Source organism: Euprymna scolopes, chromosome 33, assembly GCF_053919585.1.
Source record: "Euprymna scolopes isolate OS-2025 chromosome 33, ASM5391958v1, whole genome shotgun sequence".
Taxonomy (NCBI): Eukaryota; Metazoa; Mollusca; class Cephalopoda; order Sepiida; family Sepiolidae; genus Euprymna; species Euprymna scolopes.
Window position 1 is genome coordinate 27,359,670 of NC_136514.1, and position 20,650 is coordinate 27,380,319.

The following is a 20,650-nucleotide window of genomic DNA, read 5'->3' on the forward strand; positions in this document are numbered from 1 at the left end:
TAAAATGTAAAGAAAGGAATCACCCGTTGTCTACAACACCAAGCAAAAAGCAATATGTAGTAATAACAGTGCATATCAAGAGGAGATGAACAGTTTAAGAGAAACCCTCCACCGAAACAACTATCCAGAGAGCATGACATCAGCTCCAAGAAATTTGGACCAGACACAAAAAGGGACCACTCAGAAACTCGCCACAGTTTGTATACCATATATAAAGGGCTTGTTTGAAAAACTTCAACGAATATGTAATCCACATGACATCAGGACAGTATTCAGGAGTGATTCAACTCTCCGGAAACAGCTTACGAGAGTCAAGCCCCCTACAAAAAAAAAAAATCATGACTGAGAACTGTGTATATCAAATCCCATGTAAATGTGGAAAACTATACAAAGGTGAGAAGTGTTGTCCACTAAAAGTACGGTTAGAAGAACATTGAAAAGCCATAGTACATGTAGAGATTGAAAAAAATCAGGTATAGCTAACCATATCTGGAAGGAAAAGGGAAACCATCTACCATTATGGGACGAAATAAAAATTATAGACAGAGAGGAACGGTGGAGAGTAAAACGACTCAAAGAAGTAGCACATATGCTAGGGAATAAGCAATTACTAAGTAGACCTAGTATAGAATTTAATATGATATGAGAACCATTAATTATAAACAATAGATAATATATACAAGTAATAAGTAAAACATTAAGATATATATATATATATAATTAGTAATAAATAGTGATATTTACAACTAGAAATAAAATAGGTTTAAGGCTCCTAAAATTCATAGCAGAATTGTCCACAGGGACCCTTGGCACAGTGATTAGAGTATGTGGAAAAATCAATTGTAAAAAAATGATATTGTCCTGAAGGTTGAAGGTTTAATCCTCAGTGTGGTGACTGATACAATTACGAATTACTTAGGACCTCTATTGTGAAGTAATTCAGTCCAATTTCCCGAGTTCAACAAGATACACCTGAAGAAGGTCGGAGGTTACATCAACTGAAATGTTGTGAAAAATCACACTCAAGATAAGAACAGTAGTCTGATTAATCCTAATAATACATAAAGAGATTATAGAAACTCTTTATGTGATGCCTTTTCAAAGCCTCATGCTTCTCATCAGAAAAAAAAGGTAGCTAAATGGATATCTAGCTTATGATACATTAGGAGAGAAATGGAAAATAAAATTGGAGGGTAAAAAATATAGATTGAAATGATGTAGGGATAAAGTAAAGCAGCTATTAACTGGAGGATGGTTGAGGCTCATGGAGAGCAAGGTTTAAAGAAGTTTAGAGAAGAAGATTTAAAGCCAAATATTATAGAGCATGGAGAAAAAAGTTAAAATAGTAAGAAGATAAAAGGAAAAAAATATGCTATAGCGAATAAAGGAATAATATATAATATTGTGAATAAAGGAATAATATAGTAAATAAAGGAATAGAAATGAAACAAAATATAGGCATAGAAGTGATTTAAAAGGGGGTTCAATGGAGATAAACATTAAGGAGGCATTTAAACTATCTAATGCCAATAGGTTAGAGATCATAGAAGGTTAATAGTTAGTATAGGAATTTCAGAAGCAGATAAGTTTAAATCTTAATGGGGTCTTGGTGGGTTTTAGGGAGTGTCCATACTTAAATTTTCTTTTGTGCTGACAATGGGAAATGATTTCGTGTTTAGAATTAATGACATTGACTCTTTTAGGTGCTGTGATTATTGCCACAGCTTCAGTATTGCACCGATGGCAAAACTGGTATCCTAGGTAGAAAAATTTGGATTTTTTAAGTATGGATTATTTTAAAGAGCAATTGGTGTTACTAATATTAAGATTTCTTATTAAGGTGGTGAGTGGGGTTGTGGTGTTACTAACAAAAGAGGTGATGTAATTAATGATGCAGGTTTTGATGGGTAAGCGGACACCTCAAATGTAAGTATGTATTATAGGGGGTACATAAGAAAGAGAAGGTGTGTTAATAGGGTTAGTAGTTAGAGAGGGCTGGTTTAAGTTCTCCGTTTATGAGTTTTGAGAAGGGAGTGGATTGGATCTAAATTATTGAGTATGGCGGGGTATTTCTTGTGGAGGCAGTGTTTTGGTTTGAATCCTAGGTTTCAATCAAATTATTATTGATTGGTAGATCTGTAATTTGGGTTAAATTTAAGGGGAGTTCTGTGACTATGCCGGTATACATTACATAACTATGGATACAGTCATTAACAGCTACAATTGGGTTTGTTGCATGCAGTTTGGTTATTTAATTAAACATTTTTTTCATTTTTATTATTAGTATTTATTTTGGTTTGAACAATCTTGGGCATAGTGAAAAAGAAATTTTTATAAAACTTTTTAAAAAAAGGTGTTCAATGCTTTTAAAGAATGTTTTAGGAATGTTTGTTTTAATTCTACTATTGTATGGTGGGGGGAGTTAAACTATACATTTGTCTTTCTTCTGTTAGCTGGGTTTATCTGCCTGTTAATATTCTATATTAGGTGATGTTTCTTTTAGTTGGTAGTAATTCTACTTTTATGTATACCCTGCTTTATTGCCATATTATGGTTAACCATACTGGTGTGGCTTCTAGGTTTGCTATTATTATTCTGTTTGTAGGATATTTTCTCAGAGTATCCAAAGTTTGCCAGAGTGGTTTTGTGAAAATTCGAATTAACCTAAAGATGGTTTCATTTGTAGATAATTTTGAGATTCTGTGTAAAACCGATGGGATTTATGACAGATTTAGGGTTGTTAGAGGATCTATGGACAAAGAACAGTGAGAGGTTAGGCTGATGGTATGGGCTATATGATTCTGTGTTTAGGTCAAGAGATACATTAAAAAAAATTGAGGTTTTCTTCTCCTGATCAAAGCTAAAATTTGCAAAGAAATTTTTCAGTTTTTGGATAGTCCTGTAGTATAATCTAGGTCTAGCTCTAGTTATAAAGAGGGCAACATCTCTGTATAGACTGCCTTGCAATTGTCTATGTTTGAAATTGGAACTCATCTTATGCAGGAGGAGTAGACTAACCAGATCAGTAATAATGGCTGAGTCAGAAAATCCCATGACTATATCGAAGTATCTCAGATTCTTTTCTGGTTCATAGTTTATTATTAGAAGAGATTTTCTGGCTAGAAGTATTAACTTAATTTCTAAATCAGTAAGATCCAAGTTATCTTAGTAAAAATAAGTGCTTTATTTAATAAGACTGAGGATATAGACTGACAGTAGTTGTCTGCATTAAATATAATGAAGTTAAAGTTAGGTTTATCCTTAAGGTTAAAAAACAGTTAATCACATTGTCGAATGATTGCCAAAGAGAAAAGCTAATTTTCTTCTTGATGTTGGGGATTATTCAAAGATTCTTTTACTTATTTTGCCCAAGTCAGACTTGGAAGGGCATATTAGTCTGATAGGGCGGTTGCTATTAAAATTTTCCTAATGGTCTTTTAGGGAAAATCTGGGGGTAGTTAGTGTCAAAATTTCTATATAATTAACAATATTCATTGTAATAGAGTTTTAGCTTCGTAATTGATAAGGCGAAGAATGTTAGGAGTGGCGATTTTATAGGATTTGTTTAGCTATCGGTATATTAGGTTTTTATAGGTTGAATAGTTCAATTTGTAAGAAGTTTTAGTCTTGTTAGCTGGGACAAATAATTTTGGTTTAGATTTAACTGTTCTGGCGAAGGCTTTTATTTTTTCCTGTGGTGGGGTTTGGATATTTATCATTTTTCTTAAATGTAATTTTTTGGACTAAGTTGATTAGGGTACTTTCAAATTCTGCTAGGTGTTCGTTATGCATATAGAATGATGCTGACTTAATGCCGCAATGATAGGCCGCTAATCTTTCAGCTTTTTTTCAATTTGGAGACACACCCCTATTAATATAGAAAACTGTCCTGATCTCCGGGTACCTACCCTGCCGATCAACAGTTGTCAGCTTAAATGCTGTTCAACTGTTAAAATATCACAAGATCATTTCATATGTAAGATATATAAAAAGAGGAGGAGGTATCTATTTTTTACTAGTTCATGTATTATCTGGCACAATAGTCATTTTAATATTTATTGACTATCATGAGCATGGAAGAAGAAGAAGAAGAAGATGGTTAACTTTAATTTTGTTTTTAACTGGAGTATTATTTACAAGACAAGATGTCTTTAATGAACCACCACCAAAGCTTTTTGCTTGTTTGAAAAGAAAAAGAACAAAGTGAAACAATTATGTGGGCAGAGTTGCTTGATTGTTTGCAGTTGAAGAAAGGCCATTTAAAATGGTTTATTTTTAGAAGGCCATGACCCAAAGGTAGTCCATTGCCATTATCTGAGTTGCCTGCCCTTTATTGAACATTCTCTATTTAGATTCATGTACAAACGGGCACCAGCCATTGTTCAAGTTGCAGAAAGATCTCAGAAATAAAAATAATGGAAACAGAATATTTAAAGAAAATTTTTTTTTTATTTTTGTTTTGTTTTTTCCATTATATTCTTTTCAATATAAAATTATAATTTTTTTTAAATTTGTATTATTTGGATTAGTTGGACTACTGTTCTCATATTAAGTGTTATTTTTACGTTTTGGTTGATGTAACTTCCAGCCTTCTTCAGGTGTATCTTGTTGAACTCAGGAATCTTTCTGTCAAACTTGGGAATCAGCACGGAATTTCGAACAGAATCCTTTATTAGAGTAGCATGCTCTCATTCCATCAGCCACAACTGGATATATTCTTAAGTAATTTGCAATTGTATTCTGAGTATTGCTCGCATTGAAGATTGAACCTTCAACCTCCAGGAGAGTGTCACTTACAACTAAATTTTACCAAGTACATTATTCATTATGTCACAGGTCCATGCGAATTACTTTGGACTTCTACCCAGTCTGGCCCTGTCGGTGGGGCATTAGAATATGCCGACTGCCCCCCCCCCCCCTGCAGAGGGTAAAAGTCCCTCAATGGGGGTCCTGGATATGACCTTAAACTATATCCAGTGGTGAGGGCCCCAGCTTGTGGGTTTTGGGGAATGTGGAGCCACCCTTTAATTACCATTGCTCCCAGGTCCACTCTCACCCGGAGTGGTAGTACCTATTAGGGTCCCAACTATGGGTTAAATAGAAACCGACGTGAAAACAACAAATATATTCTATTAAAATAAAATTGTTCTTCAAAATCTTTGGATTCGCCATTAAATAACCCGAAAAGGGTTGATATGCCGTAAAACAAAAACAACCAACCAATCTACCCAGTCATAGCTGACGGAACGAGAAATTCCATGCTGATTTTTGAGTTCAACCGAAAGATTCCTGAGCTCAACAAAATGTGCCTGAAAGAAGGTCAGAGGTTACATCGGTTGAAATTTTGGACAAATAACACTCGAAATTAGACTTTTTAATTATTTAAAACATCTCGATATATGCAGATGTAGAAAGAGTTTGTTGATCTAAAAAAAATTTTTTTTTTAAATTAAGTCTGAATTAAAATAAGGAAGTTATGACTATTTACTAGCATCTAGTTAAGGGTGGATTTGAGAGGAAGAGGAATGAACAAAAACCTGACTAGAGACAGGTTAATTTAGAACTCATTTTTTTAAAAGACATCCAACTCGTGACAATTGTAAAACAGATGTTAAATCAAATATGATGATAATGATGAAAGAATGAATGATAGATGTAGTACAGTTGAGGTAGCAGGGTGCGTTGGCAGGGAAAGGCCAAGTAAAGGATGAGAGGAAGTGATAAAGGTAGATTTAAAGAAGGATAAATAAAGACTGGGCCAGAGATAGTTTTTTTTTTCTAAAAAGCCACCCATTACATGCAAGCATGTAAAGCAAACGTTAAACCGATGATGGTGGTGGTTGTTGTTAGGCATCATTCATTCATTTCGCATGAATCAAATGATTATTGTTGACTTTTGTTTCCCTGATATCTTTCTAGTTAGAATCCTTTCTAGAAAATCATTAGGTACTTACAAGAGGAACCACATAAAAGTTGCCAACATCCCTAAGTGAAAGTGTGATATGTTCCAGAAAGGGATATGTTTGAGGTAGCTGAATGGTTTTAGCTACAGCAATCTAATAAGTTGCCTTAATGAACGGTTGTTTGTGGTCGCACATGGTTTAAGCTTTTGGCTTTTGGTGCATTTTTCAATGTCTCTTCTAGGATGCTATAATACTCCATATTTATGACTTACACCAGTTAATCATCCGCTTGTGCGGAGGAACCCGGGTGTATTCATATTCATTACATCAAAATGTTTCTGTGAAACGATTTGAGCTTGGCACATGCAGGTTGCCAGTTTGTGTCATTAACCACTTTGCCACCATCACCTTTTTGATGATAGTGATGGTGGTAGTGGCGCCTTTGGGTGATGCGTGCGGAACAGGAGACTTTGTTGATTTGGTCACATTGTATTTTTTTTTTTTTTTTTTTTCAAGAAATGAAAGTTTATCCTATTCAAGTAGGACAACAAACTATTTCTCTGGCAGCTATTAAAGAAGTGCATCGATTTGCCGACATGAGGAAGCAATGCAGACATGAGTGAATACCAATATGCAAATGAAACACTCAAGGAGAGGAAAAAAAAAAAAAAGAAGATTCTTTCACTTTGGTTTTGGGTTCTTTTTTACCTCCAAGACAATTAGGCAAAGTGCTTTCTATTCTTGAATATCCGACTGGAAGAAATTCTTCAAATCAATGGCGGGCGGAAACAGTAGATCTTACGTAGGAATGTATATCAACTCCATTAACAAAACCATCGTCTTCCGGGTTTCTTTTACAAAACGCTTCAGGCAAGTAAAAATCGTTTCATTTGTTGCAAGATTTACAAGCAGTGAGCCATGTTTCAATTATCAAAGCCACATACTTGCTTGTAAAGTGAAAAATAAAAAATAAAAACGAGTAGGCATTTGTAATATATGCCCATGGAATTCTTATTAACCATTATCCTTGAGTGGCTTTTGATCTTAAGTAGAAAGTGGATCTTGGGTTTATTTTCGGCAGCCTTGTGACTTGTGTTTCCCTTATTTTGTATTTTAGTCCTCACATTCCATGAGCGATGCTTCTGACAAAGGGTGAAAAATTGCTGTTTTCTGGGTCATAATCTATGTATCAAATACTTATCGTTGGCTAGTTTTGACATTGATGTAATCTTTTTATTTTTTATTATTATTATTATTATTATTTTTCTCTTTGCATCAGGTGACATGTCAGAAGTAATTTCTATTTAAAAAAAAAAAAGTGGTGACTCTTAATTACTAATGGGGATTAAAAAAAGAAATTTATTCACCACAAATGAAACGCATCGTAAGGGATTACTGTGGATTAGGGGCCAGATTTATAAGGAGCATCCTAAGCTGGGAGTTGTGCAGCAAGATGTTGGTTCACATTACATTTAAACTTCTGCATAATAGTACAGTTGGGGAACAAGGAGCAAGGCGGGAATTCCAAGGGAAATCGGTGTGAGGAAAGAGTAAACAATTTTTCAGTATTTTGCTTTTTGTCGAATTTGTTGGGAGTTATTTACTTTGAATGGGGGAGAGGGTGTCACAAGTGTAGTAAAATCGTCAGAACGCACTCCATGGAAATACTTATAAAACAAGTGCAGCGATCAAATTCTAGTCCTGAAGGTAAAGGCAACTCTTTAAGATTTCCTATTTTTAACTATGAAGTGCTTATTTTAAATTCTTTTCTGCAGCATCACCAATGTTCTTTTGGTATTTTTTTGGAATATTTTAGTCTTTGGTATCCGTCTGTCTGAAAGCAAACATTTTCTATTGCTTTTGTTAATTGAACGAATTACCAAATCGATTTTCACTTTAAAAAGAAAGACCCACGTCATTTCGACAAAGTCACTATATCACGGCATGAGTTTATTGCAAGTAGTAAAAAAAAAAAAAATTCTGTGTAGGCATTAAAATATTTTTGTTTGTTTTTGTTGAATATTATTATATTAGCAATCTTTTCAAGTTAAAATCTATTGAGAAATACACATTTGTATTGAAAAATACACACTTTAAATCTGTAAGCATTAGGTCAAGTTATCCAAGATGACCCAAATGGACAGCCATTTTGGATAACTTGTTATTCATTTCCTAATGTTTACATATTTAAAATGTATATTTCTTTGTACAAACCGAAAAAATTTCTCATATGATAATATTTAACAAAAAATAAACAATGTCAAAAATTTAATACCTACACAGAATGTATTTCTTACAATAAACTCCCGCTGTGATTTTGTGACTTTATCTGTCATTCTGTCTCCACCCTTCAATGAGATTTGAACACACGACTCCTGATTTACAAAACCAGTGACTTAAACCACAGCTTTTACATTTTTGTTTACGTTGATGATTTTTAAGATGTTAGCTGCCACATCGTTTTCTAGAAATATCTTGGTGGAGCCACCAAAAATCTTTTTGTAAATTTGCATAATACCATCTATAAATATAAAAGCGAAAATGCGTGTATGTATGTTCGCTTTTTGTGTATGTCCAAGAAAGGCTTTTTTCCGAGAAGCGAGCGGTCGACACACTTCTTAAAACTTTTTATATCACATCTAAATAATAATATCTACGAGTTAATAACGGGGGTCACTATCTATTTAATTTGCTCGACTTTGAAAAGATAAATATTCAACATTTTTCGATCGCCGCATGTGCATTAAGCTTTTTCGTATAATAAAAGTGAAACTAATCCTGGCGGCATTTTTCCGGAAACGTCCGAAAGCAATCAGCTTTGATCAATGTGGAGTTTCTCCTTGTATCAGACAATTGCTATTCAATTTGGACAATCCCCTTTTCATGGGGAGCTGAGTTTCCCCACAACATCTTGGAAAAAAAAAAAAAAAAAAATCATGCCCCGCAGTAAATAAAATACTGCCCCGCAGTCAAATTTGACCTCATTAAGTACAGGCACCTGCCAAGTTTTAATGCTTAAATAAATTCAAATGTGTTTCCGTTACTATTTCGTGGTGGCATAGTGGTTAACGTCGCACGTTTTTTCTCACACTTTAATTTCCAACTTCAACTCAAGGGTTCGGGTTCGAGCCTTCATACTTACCTACCAAAACTTTTTTTTCATTTTAACCCCCCCCCCCCCTCGACACAAACATCCGGGTAGTTTGATTTACCTAAAATCACACACACCTCCAAACACCTGGGCAACGCCGGGTACCCCCCCCCCGCTAGTCTATATATATAAAAGGCAAATGCGGCTCGCACATTTTTGTATGTTAAAGAAAGGCTTTTTTCGCAGGGGTTCGGAGGGGGGTTGTTACTATCGCTTAGAACTGTTTATATACCCCTAGATAATAATATCTAGGATTAGGGGATGCGCGTCGCGTCTAGATTTATTTACAGTGACTTACAAAATTATTGCTATTTTGGCTTCTCATGTGTTGATTCGGCTTTTTCGTATAAAAGCAAAACTAATTCGAAGTTTAAGGCATTGGTCCCGGCGCAATTCCCGGGAACATCCAGAAAGCAATTAGCTTTGATCAATGCAGAGGAAACTCCTTATATCAGACACATGCTATTCAATTTGGACAATCCCCTTTTTATGGGAAGCTGGTCCCCCCCCCAACATCTTGGGGAAACAAAACCAGCCAAAGTTGGGTAAACAAACCAAAAAAAATTGCCCCACAGTAAATGTTACCTCCGCGACTTTTATTTGACCTCATTAAATCATTAAGTGCGGGCACCTATTAATTCTGTTTCTACAGTTAATCTTTCTTGCTGACCGAGCGGTTAACGTGTCAGGTTTTTTTCACACTTTATTTTCCAACTTCGCCTCAAGGTTCGTGTTCGATCCTACCTTTTTTTTAAGCCCCCCCATCCCCACCCCAACACAAACACCCGGACGATTTTTTTAAGAAGTTTTAACATTTTTTTTTAATATAATATATATATATATATAATCTCTCCTACCCCCCACCTCAACACACACACCTCTAAACACCCGGGCAACGCCGGGTACCCCGTTAGTCTATTATATAAATCTCACCTGTCTGTTTAAATGTATGTATGTTTGTATGTCTGTTTAAAACTTTTGACAGAGGCGACGGATTTTCACGAGATCAGTATCGTTTTCCAGCTCGACCTTTCAGACAACAAATTTTAAAAAATTAGCTAAAAATATTAATTCCTTCATCTTAAACCGGGCACTTTTCTCCAAGGAGGGGTCGCTTTTTTTCGCCGATATTTTCGAAAGTCATCTCCTCTTTGCGATTGACTAGCCTTAATTTGAACCTTTACTGCTTCCGGTTTGTCGATGGACGCAACGGCAAAGACGTCATGTTTTTTTTGTTTTTTGTTTTTTTTTCATATTCTTTGTGGTACAGGTTTGAGTCTGCTTGCCTACTACCTTTTTTTTTTTTTTTTGCTCAACCACACCTTCAAACACCCGGACAACGCCGGGCACCCAGGCTAGTATATTATATACGTTAAAAATACATTTTCCCTTAATTTTAAGGTTATAGTATATATATATATATATATATATATATATATATATATATATATATATATATGGGTAGAGGTTTAGCAAATCGAACAAAAGGTGACTTTGTGGTTGAGTTCGAATCTCATGACTGGCAGGAATTGACACCCCTACACTGATGATTGTGTAACTATAAAACACTAGTGGTTTAGGTATAAACAATAATTATTATTTAATTATAATTATCAAGCCCCTTTAAGAATACTTTAGGATAGGCACTACCTACATAATAATAACTTAGACAGTCTACTAGTGTTTATACAATGTTCACACTTTCCGCTTGTTCGAACACTCAAGATTTGCCAAATTCGGCGTTTAATATTCTTAATTCTTTTCATTCCCGTGACAATTGTTTGGTGGCTCTGAGGTAGAGGCTTAGCAAATGAAGCAAAAAGTGGCTTTGTGGCTGGGATGGATTAACCGGTAGGAATTGTCAACCCTACACTGCGTAAGCATAAAACACTAGACGTAAAAGATAATTATTTAATTATAATATATATATATATATATATATATATATATATATATATATATATATATATATATATATATATATATACCAAGTTAGATACTCAAGAGATAAAGTCCATGAATTAAAACAAGGTTAATAAGAGTGCTCAATAAAAAGAGCAGAGTATAATATTTTTAGCTATATAGACAAATACTACATAATGTTTCAGAACGATTGGTTTATTAAAAACCAAAGGTTCTTCATCAGGTAACTGAAATAAGGTTTATCCGCTATTCATCATAGCAATTATAGCAAGCATAGATTTAAAGATCAGCTATTATGAATAGGGAATAAACCTTATTTCAGATGCTTGACGAAGAGCCTTTGGTTTTTAATAAACCAATCGTTCCGAAACCGTAGCATGTTCAGTGTAGTAACTTTGTAGTATTTGTCTATATAAATAAAAATATTATATAAATATTATATATATATATATATATATATATATATATATATATATGACGAGAATTATGGAAATAGTATTCCGACAAAATAGAGAAAAATAAAAAGGAACAAACCGAGTTATGTGTTCATCAACGTTTCGTTTTTATTCATCCAGAGGAAGTCTTGAAATAAAGACGAAACGTTGATGAACACATAACTCTCTCCCTCTCTCTCTCTCTCTCTCTCTCTCTCTCTCTCTCTCTCTCTCTCTCTCTCTCTCTCTCTGTATATATATATGTATATATTATAATTAAATAATAATTATTCTTTAATTATAATATATTGTTCAAAGATGTTGCTTTATTTTACGTTATTTCCCAATGTTGAATATTTCGGCATAAATATTCATTTTCTGGTTTGCGATATTTGTTAGTATACGACTACAATATTTTTATTTTCTCATTTATTCGTTTAGCATTTACAATGTTATGCTTTTCAGACACAGACATTAATTTTGCAAATGTGAAATGGAATAAAAAGAATCAAATAAACATTTCCTCTTTGCAGTATCTTTTTCAGACCAAAACCAGACGCCACAATCACGAGTAATAGCGTGCACGTTAAGTAACGGGCACTTGTGGTATAGAAGTAGCATAGGGTGTCTACAATGATTGTTGCCAGCCTTTTTTGCGAAAAGAAGCCTCAACAAATATTGTGGACGCTGCGTCATTGCACACTACCATGGTAATATTGTTAATATGGCAGTCGACGTGTTAAAGACTTTATTCTGACTACAGTGAAACATGCACAGATATTTGCAGGTACTTATGCAGAATACGAACCGTGCTAATTTGTTAGGTAAGATTTTCAGTTTAAATTCAACTTTTTGCGGTATCTTTAGTTTATCAAATTGTTAGGTTAAAGTACAGAATAGTTACAAAACACCCGCCCCTCCTTACGTTAAGTATGGATTTCTAAATAATAACGTTATTATTTTGTAGAATTTTATGTTACACAAACAGCTCGACATTCTTTTACGTAAGCGTGCAATACAAATTCTTTTTTTACATACATGCACGGTCGTTGGTTTTCATTCTCCGATCATCACTTTTCAATGCATGAGCCATGATACCCTTGTGGTTGTTGATCTTCTGCTGCTTAGCTTAAGGCAAATTCTCTCAAGCATGGAAATAAAATGGAGACTTGCTGGCTTTCAAAGGTTTTATTTAAAGAGAGGTTGTTCATGGAAGGAGACACCAATATCTAATTCTAATTATTTAACTTGTTTTTCTAACTTAGTCTTTAGATGACGACATAGGAGCAGAGTCTAGACTATTCCTGTCGTGACCTGTTCGCTGTTGATTACTGTATAATGCTGGTTCTGTGCAGTTCTAGGAGGTCCACCTTTCCAGGTTTTGACTTCTCCCTTTAAGAAGAGGTTAGTTTATTGCTAATTGTTTGAGGTGACTCTGCTAGAGAATGCCGATGGGAGGGGGCTACAGAAACATCTTTTGCAGGGTTAGTGTTCCTTCTCTGGAGTGCTGACTTTTCAATCCCACTTTCTCACACTTATGTCACATCTCTCATGGTAGGAGAGAAATAAATACCACCATTAGAATACAGAGTAAAGTGAGTGCGAGTGTAAAAAGTAGAAGTGGATGAAGTGCAGTGAAGTGCTAATTAGCAGTGTGTTACCACTGCCGATCAAAGAAAGAGTCTATAAAACATGTGTGCACAATATGATCATTTATGGAAGTGAAACCTGTAGGGGTTGAGGACATGCGTGGCATGGAGAGAACTGATATGAAAATGATACAATGGGTGTGCAATATGGGTAATAAAACAGGCTTAGATTTTATGACTTCAAAGGAAGATTAAATCTGAACTCTATAAGGAAATGTGTTGAGAACAGGAGACTTCAATGGTTTGGCCATGTTAAAAGAATGGATAACAGTTCTTGGGTCAGTAGATGTAAAACAGTTGATGTAACAGATTGAGTTAACAGGGGAAGGCCAAGGAAAATATGGGAGTGATAAAAATGAACCTGAGAGAAAGAGGGATAAATAAGGACTTGAGCAGAGATAGATTCGTTTGAAAGTCAATTTCTAAAAGTCATCCAACACATGCCAGTGTTGCAACAGGCCGAAAGGTGTGAAGGTGCCAGTCGACCGTACAACTAACAAGGTATGTACAAAGGCATAGAGATAACGACAATAGCAAAGAATGGCAGACACTGATATTTGATTAAAGTACTTCCTTTAAACTCCTCGACCTAATGTTCACAGGGAACATGAGTTAAAACAGATACATTGAGGGCTGCTGCGAAGAAGGTGGGCTCTCTCTACTGTGCTAGAAAGCTACTTACACCTGAGAGTATCCTGTACCTCTACAAGGCCACCATTCGCCCATGTATGGTGTATTGTTGTCATATTTGAGCTGATGCATCTGCTACTAGCTTCTCACACCTGGACAGGGTTCAAAAGAGAGTCACCAACCTGATAGGTCCTGAACTGTCATCTAAGCTTCAACCTCTGTCCCATCGATAAAATGTTGCATCCCTCTGCCTATTCTACAAGTATTTTAATTGTGAATGCTCCGATGAACTACAAGCACTTGTACCCCCTCCACATAAACACCCCCGACAAACCCAACAAGCAGCAAAATCCCACCCCTTCACAGTAGAGATCCCTAAATGTAAGAAAGCGTTCTACTCCAATAGTTTCTTCCCCAGAATTGCTAGACTGTGGAACTCCCTTCCGGGATTCTGCTTTCCCAACTGTACTGACATACAGAAGTTCAAGTGTAATGTGGACCGACCTCTTACTGCTCAGCTCCTTACATAGTATTCCTGCAACTTATGTCCCCGATAGTAGCCCCCTACATCAAAGTGGTACTGTGCCTTGTTTGGGGTGAAAATCGAATAAAAAAAAAAATTTAAGACGATATGTATCGTGTTTTTTATTTACCGAGAATCGAAATGGTAAATTACTGGCAATGGAAATCATATATATATATTTTCTTTTTTTTTTTTTACATGGGGGTCACCACTTATCAAGGCCCGAAGGCCACTCAGGGATAAGGGTTATTGCGTGTACAGTAATCAATGAGATAGTATTGTAGTAATCATTAGTATTGGGGGTTTTGATAAAGTGTCTTACTTAAGGGGGCGGTTTGTCAGGAGTTTGTTTATGTTGGACTTGAAGACGTCCAAGTTGTAGTCAGGTGGGAAACAGGCAAGCAGCAGAGAGTTCATTCAGGATCAGTCAGAGTGAGACGGGATCCGTACTGAAAATCGGTAGCTGAACGTCAGTGGGCACTGGGACATGTGGCTGGATGTCAGTGGACTATGGAACAGGTAGTCGGACGCCAGTGCGCTCTGGAAACTAGTGTCCAGATCTCAGTGGACACTGGAACAGATAAATGGACGTCAGTGGGCACTGGACGGGCGTTTAACCAAAGATGATGATGATAATTTGGGAAAACTTGGTTAGAATAGAGATTATTAATAGAGGTAAAACAGCTGAGGTAAGTGTGAAATCTGCAATTTACCATGCGCATTGAACCGTTATTTGCAGTCAATTGATGGTTAGAGATGGAAATGCTCAAAACATAGATTTAGTCGTTTGATACGAAAAAAATAAACTCTTTTTTAAGTCAACTTTCTATACGAACAATTATCTTTATAATTTAAATATGGGATAGGAATTTGTTTCAGTTTTTGCATAAAACTCGAACTCAGCATATATTTTCTTTCTATGCCACTGTATCTACAGATTCCAGAGTTCAACACGATACACCTGAAGGAAGCCGAAGGTTACATCGGTCGAAACGTTGCGAGAATAAAACTTAAGATGAGAACAGTAGTCCGAATAATCCAAATGTTTTCCTAACATGGCCTCTTGTCTGTCTGATATAGGCACATCCATATTTTACGCCATAATTAACGTGCACTGCTTCCAACTGGAGTTATACAGCTCATGCACTCATTGACTTGACTCACTAAGACGGAGGGGAAAACAGAATATTTGATTGAAGGGAAGTGGTGAATGTGCATTGGGTGGAAGAGGTGGTTGAGTTTGAGGCAGGAGGCGAGGCAGGAGTGACACATCCGGGCTAACAAGGACACAAATTGATGGAAGAGAAACAGAGAAACGTGCTTTTGCTTCTTCTTGATGTGTAAATAAATAAATAAATAAATAAATACAAAAAATTAAGAATAATTTTCGTATTTGTTTCTAGTTGAAGTAGAGAAAGAGAGAGATGGATGGTTTTTAATGCGGCGGAGGGGGGGGAGATTCAGCTCCTCAACAAGGGGCACTCTGGATTAAGACAAAAATTTTAAATTGCCTTAGTCTAAGGAGATTTAAAAACTGAGTTTTTTTTTTTTATATTAGCCAATACAGCACAATCATGTTGACATCGATCCTCGTTTTATATATATATATATATATATATATATATATATATATATATATATATACTAGCAGTTCAGCCCGGCTTTGCTGGGGCCCTATGTACTGTTCATAACTTGCCCTACATGTGAATACACTTTATGTAAGATTTCAAATGTTTAAATAAAAATTTGTCTGAGTAATTTCGTAGAGACCACAAAGGTCAATTTTTTTAACTTTGACCCGAATTTTCACCCCTTAACATTTATTATTTTGGTCTCAAATCAAAATACAAAGTTTTATCCATGTCCAAGTTACCTACATCTAAAATTTCAAGTCTTTAGACCCGAAATTGGCGCAGAAATTTGGTAGAATCTGCAATGATCAACTCTTTCAACTTTGACCTTTTGGCAGCCAAATTCTCGCTCCAAAACTGATTAAAATGCTTGCCGCACGTCTGAATACCCGTTATGTAGAAATTCCAAATATTTAAACCTAAAATTGGCTGAGTAGTTTGCTAGACACCACAAAGGTCAAACTTTTTTAACTTTGACCCCTTGGTAGCTGAAATTTTCGACCCAAACCAATTAAAAAGCTTGCCTTATCTCTGAATATCCTTTATGTCAAATTTCAAATGTTTAGACCAGAAATTGGATGAGTAATTTGGTAGAGACCGCAGAGGTCAATTTTTTTAACTTTGACCCCAATTTTGACCCCTTAACATTTATTGTTTTGGGCTCAAATCGAATTAAAAAGTTTAATCCGTGTCCAAGTAACCTATATATAAAATTTCAAGCGTTTAGACCCAAAATTGTCGGAGAAGTTTGGTAGAGTTTTCAAAGGTCAAATTGATGAACTTTGACCCCTTGACAGCCAAATTTCTGGCCAAAAACCGATTAAAAAGATTTTCTCAAACCTCAATACTCCTTATATCAAATCTCGAGTTTCTAGACCGAAAATTGACAGTTATTTCGTAGGGAAATGTACACAGACACACACACACACACTTTTCACTATATATATATATTTGTTTTTCAATGTTCTTAGTTTGTACAAGCTGGGATGATTGTCTGGGAATGACAGATATTCACCCACTATCTCATGTATTCCAATCTCGAGATCTTAAGATACTAACCGTCTTTAAGTGCAATTGTTAGAATTTCTTGAATCTCTCTTGCAGTTGGTTCACCGAGTATATTTTCCAGGTGCATTTTTAAATCGTTTTCATGGGTCCAATTGCTCCTATAATTATTGAAATGATGGAGATCTTCCTAAGATTCCAATTTCTTTATATTTCATACATAATACCTTGGTATTTCGTTATCTGTTCCCTCTCGGCTCTGTTTAACTCGGCATCATTGGTGACACTAACTTCTACTAAGGTTGCTTCTTTCTCCTTCTTGTCCCATATCATTATGTCAGGTTTAATAGCTCCGTTTTCAAGGTACGTAGCTGTAGCAATTGCATAGGTATATGTACATATATGTGTGTGTGTAGTAACCATCGTAATCTTACAATTATCCTTAATACGAAAATAGGTCCAGTCTTTATTTACCTTAATATTATTACTATTATTTTTTATTCTGTTCGTTTTTATTACTACATTCATTTGGTAATTCATCAATGTCCTTTTTACTATTCTGCTCTCTTTGCAGCTGTCCCTGCTTCATTGACCTTCACCCTACACGTGTGTTACCTTCAAAATGTGTGGCAGGCATACCCTTACAGACTCAAGTACATGGTCGCCCTTTCGTGTATCTTCCAGTTTGTTGGCATCATCACTTTCTTCACATATCTTGATCTGGGATATTACTTTCAACAGGGTAAGTAAAACCTCAACCTACATACATACATATATATATATATATATATATATATATATATATATATATATATATATATATATATATAATGTGTGTGTATATTTGTGTCCGTGCGTGTGTGTGTATATATATATATATATGTATGTATATATATATATATATATATATGTATGTGCGTGTGTGTATATGTATGTTTATGTGTGCGTGTATATATATATATAAGCTGAATGTCTGTGTGTGTGTGTGTGTGTGGTCACGAATAGGCTCCTATATGGTTGACTATTTTAAAAAACTGATTACATATAATGATAGATGTATCAAGACACAGGAATGGGTATGTTTGATCTGGCAGAACGGTGGTTCATTAAAATTGTGGAATCTGCGTTCGCGCCTGATTCACAAAGTATGGAAATAAAAAAATTTAAAAAAAAACGTTTACAAGTGTTTTTGACATAGATGCACATAATAATACTTTGATAAGTATGTTTTAACTTAAATAGGGATGGTATAATAAAATTATGGGGTGTTCGTTCGCACCTGACCTCCATAGAATGTAAATATGTCACAAAGTTTAACAAAGTTTTTTAATATAGATCCACAGAATATTGTGATAAGTGTTTCAGTGTGAACAAGTATGATATAATAAATTATGGGGTTTATCTATTTTATTTTTATTTTCATCATATTTTGCTTTGGTTTTGATACCCCAAAATTCAATCCAAATTTACAACCCTTCCTTTTCATAACCTATCATACTTTCATAAATCAGAGTCCATTTTCTGTAGGCTGTTTTTTGAACCCAGTCAACGACGGGTACTTTTGCTAGTATATATATGTGTGTGTGTGTGTGTGTGTGCTAGCCAGGCTCAACGTTGCTAGTACCAAACAAATTGGTGACTATTAGGGAATTCTAGGTGCTGTATGTGCTCTCCGCTTATCTCAGCATTGTTTCCAGTCATCTGGTATTTAACAGCGCTGACTCAAGAGAGGTGTGGTTGGAGATTGCGCAACTCTTGCCACAAAAATTACATGCACAGGCACTCTTACAGTGGGTATCCATAGTCTGTTAAGAGTGAAGGAAGCTACCATGTGCATGTGTGTATGTAGGTCAGGTCATATGCTACTGGTACCATGTAACCCAGTACTACCTGCCTCATGGTCGGTCACCGGCAACTAAACTGGTTCCCCCACCAGACTTGTTTGGTGAGGAGGGTGGCTAGTCTCCCTGAAGGACTAAAAACAAGACTTTCCAAAGGGCAAATGAACCCTTTTTCGGGGTCAACGGCCAAATAGCACCGTGTGTGTTTGTGTGTATGTATGTGTGTGTTGGGGTGGAGAGGGCTCTCATAAGCCGTGGTGAAGGCAACCTTTCTAGGAGAAGCAAATCTCTGATTTAAAAAAAACATAAAGCAGGAGACCAGTACCTGTATTAAGCTGGTCTGCAGTTTAACTTGTTGCTGGCTATCTTACTCTTGCTTGTTGCTGAATCTCAAGATTTTAAACCGAGAGAGAAACTTAGCTGTCGTACAAAGCTAAGACTCTGTAACATTATCTGTGTATAGATACTCCCTCAGGCATTTGTCTATAAAAATGGTCCTGTGGCGATGGAAATGTTGTGACGCATGGAGGCTTGAAATGCTGGAAGCATGTAATAATTGATCTCAATGACCATCTTCAGTGTCATGCCTGCTTGAGCGTGCGAATTCATTGGTAGGACTAAAAAAAAAAGTCATTTTTGGGCTCATTGAGTTTGAGTGTCTGAGGGAGTGGCACTCGTCTGACAAGACGTTGCAATCAATCATCATTATATATATATATATATATATATATATATATATATATATATATATATGTTGTTTATTTGTTTTTGTTAGTGATGCTTTTTGAATGAATTAAATTATTTATACAAAAGTGCATTTTTACCTAAATGCAAGTTGGGAATAATTTTCCCTTTGACCGATTTGGTATCCCCAAATGGGGAGCAGCAAATGTATCGCTTGCTTTTAAAATATAATTATCCACTGACAACTCCTATGATGAGTCGTAGACGACGAAACAAGTGTCAGTGAATAATTATATTTTAAAAACATACACACAGACATATATATATCTTTATTATATAAATAAAATGAACTCATTTTTTCCCGTCTGATTTTGACATTAATAGGATTAAAAATCTAGATATTTCATGCAAATATAATATGCACAAACGGCAGAACAATATCTGAGGTGTGTTATAGGCTTATTATTTCTCAAATTCCTCGATAATCTTAGATTTCTATACTTTTTCTGCTGAGAAGTCACGGCCAAAATCGGTTAAGATCAATGGAAGTGGTAAAATATTTTCTCTCTAATAAATTCCTCCTCCCCCTGCCACCACTTAACACCGTTTGGGGATCGTTCACAAGGAACAGTTGAGAAGAGAACACCGGTTTGGCTTCGTAGGTCTTTCATGTGAAGTTATTTAAAATCACTAAACTAAGCTGCAGTGCTCTGTGGCGTAGTGGTTAGCGTGCTGGACAATTCACATTATATTTTCACGTTCGCGCCGACCTACCGTAGTCGTTTTTTTTTTTTTTTTTTTTTTCTTAAACAACTGGAATGGACTTTTCTTGGTGGCCGAACTGTTAACGTTGCAGATGTTTTTTTTTGTTTTGTTTTTTTTTCACACTTTATTTTCCTACTTTTACTCATGATTCCGGGTTTGATCCTTCCTACTTACCTACCATAACATTTTTTAAAACTCCCCCCGTCCCGTCCCGGAAACAAACACTCGGGCAACGCCGGGTACCCCCGCTAGTATATATATAGGTGTATGCATACAGACGTATGTATAATATATGTACATATTCACATCTATATCTATCTATATGTATGTGTGCGTGTTACCAATTTCTATACATGTCATTTGGAAGAGACGATTTCATATGCAGCTGTCTCATCTATATATATAAAAGCGGAAATGTATGTATGTGTGTGTGTGTTTGTATGTCTGCTAAAAACTTTCGACAGACAGAACAAAAATTCACAAACTTGGTCTCATGTGAAAGCCCCATCCT

At 35.5% G+C, this 20,650-nt stretch overlaps 1 protein-coding gene across 1 annotated transcript in view; it reads left to right on the plus strand.

Moving 5' to 3' along the window:
• Positions 1–20,650, plus strand: part of LOC145258171 (heme transporter hrg1-A-like) — a 292,891-nt gene that overhangs the window by 232,635 nt on the left and 39,606 nt on the right. Inside the window, exon 2 of the mRNA XM_080115986.1 lies at positions 17,424–17,591. Within this exon, the coding sequence (XP_079972112.1) occupies positions 17,424–17,591 (168 nt within the window). The remainder of the gene's footprint in view (positions 1–17,423; positions 17,592–20,650) is intronic.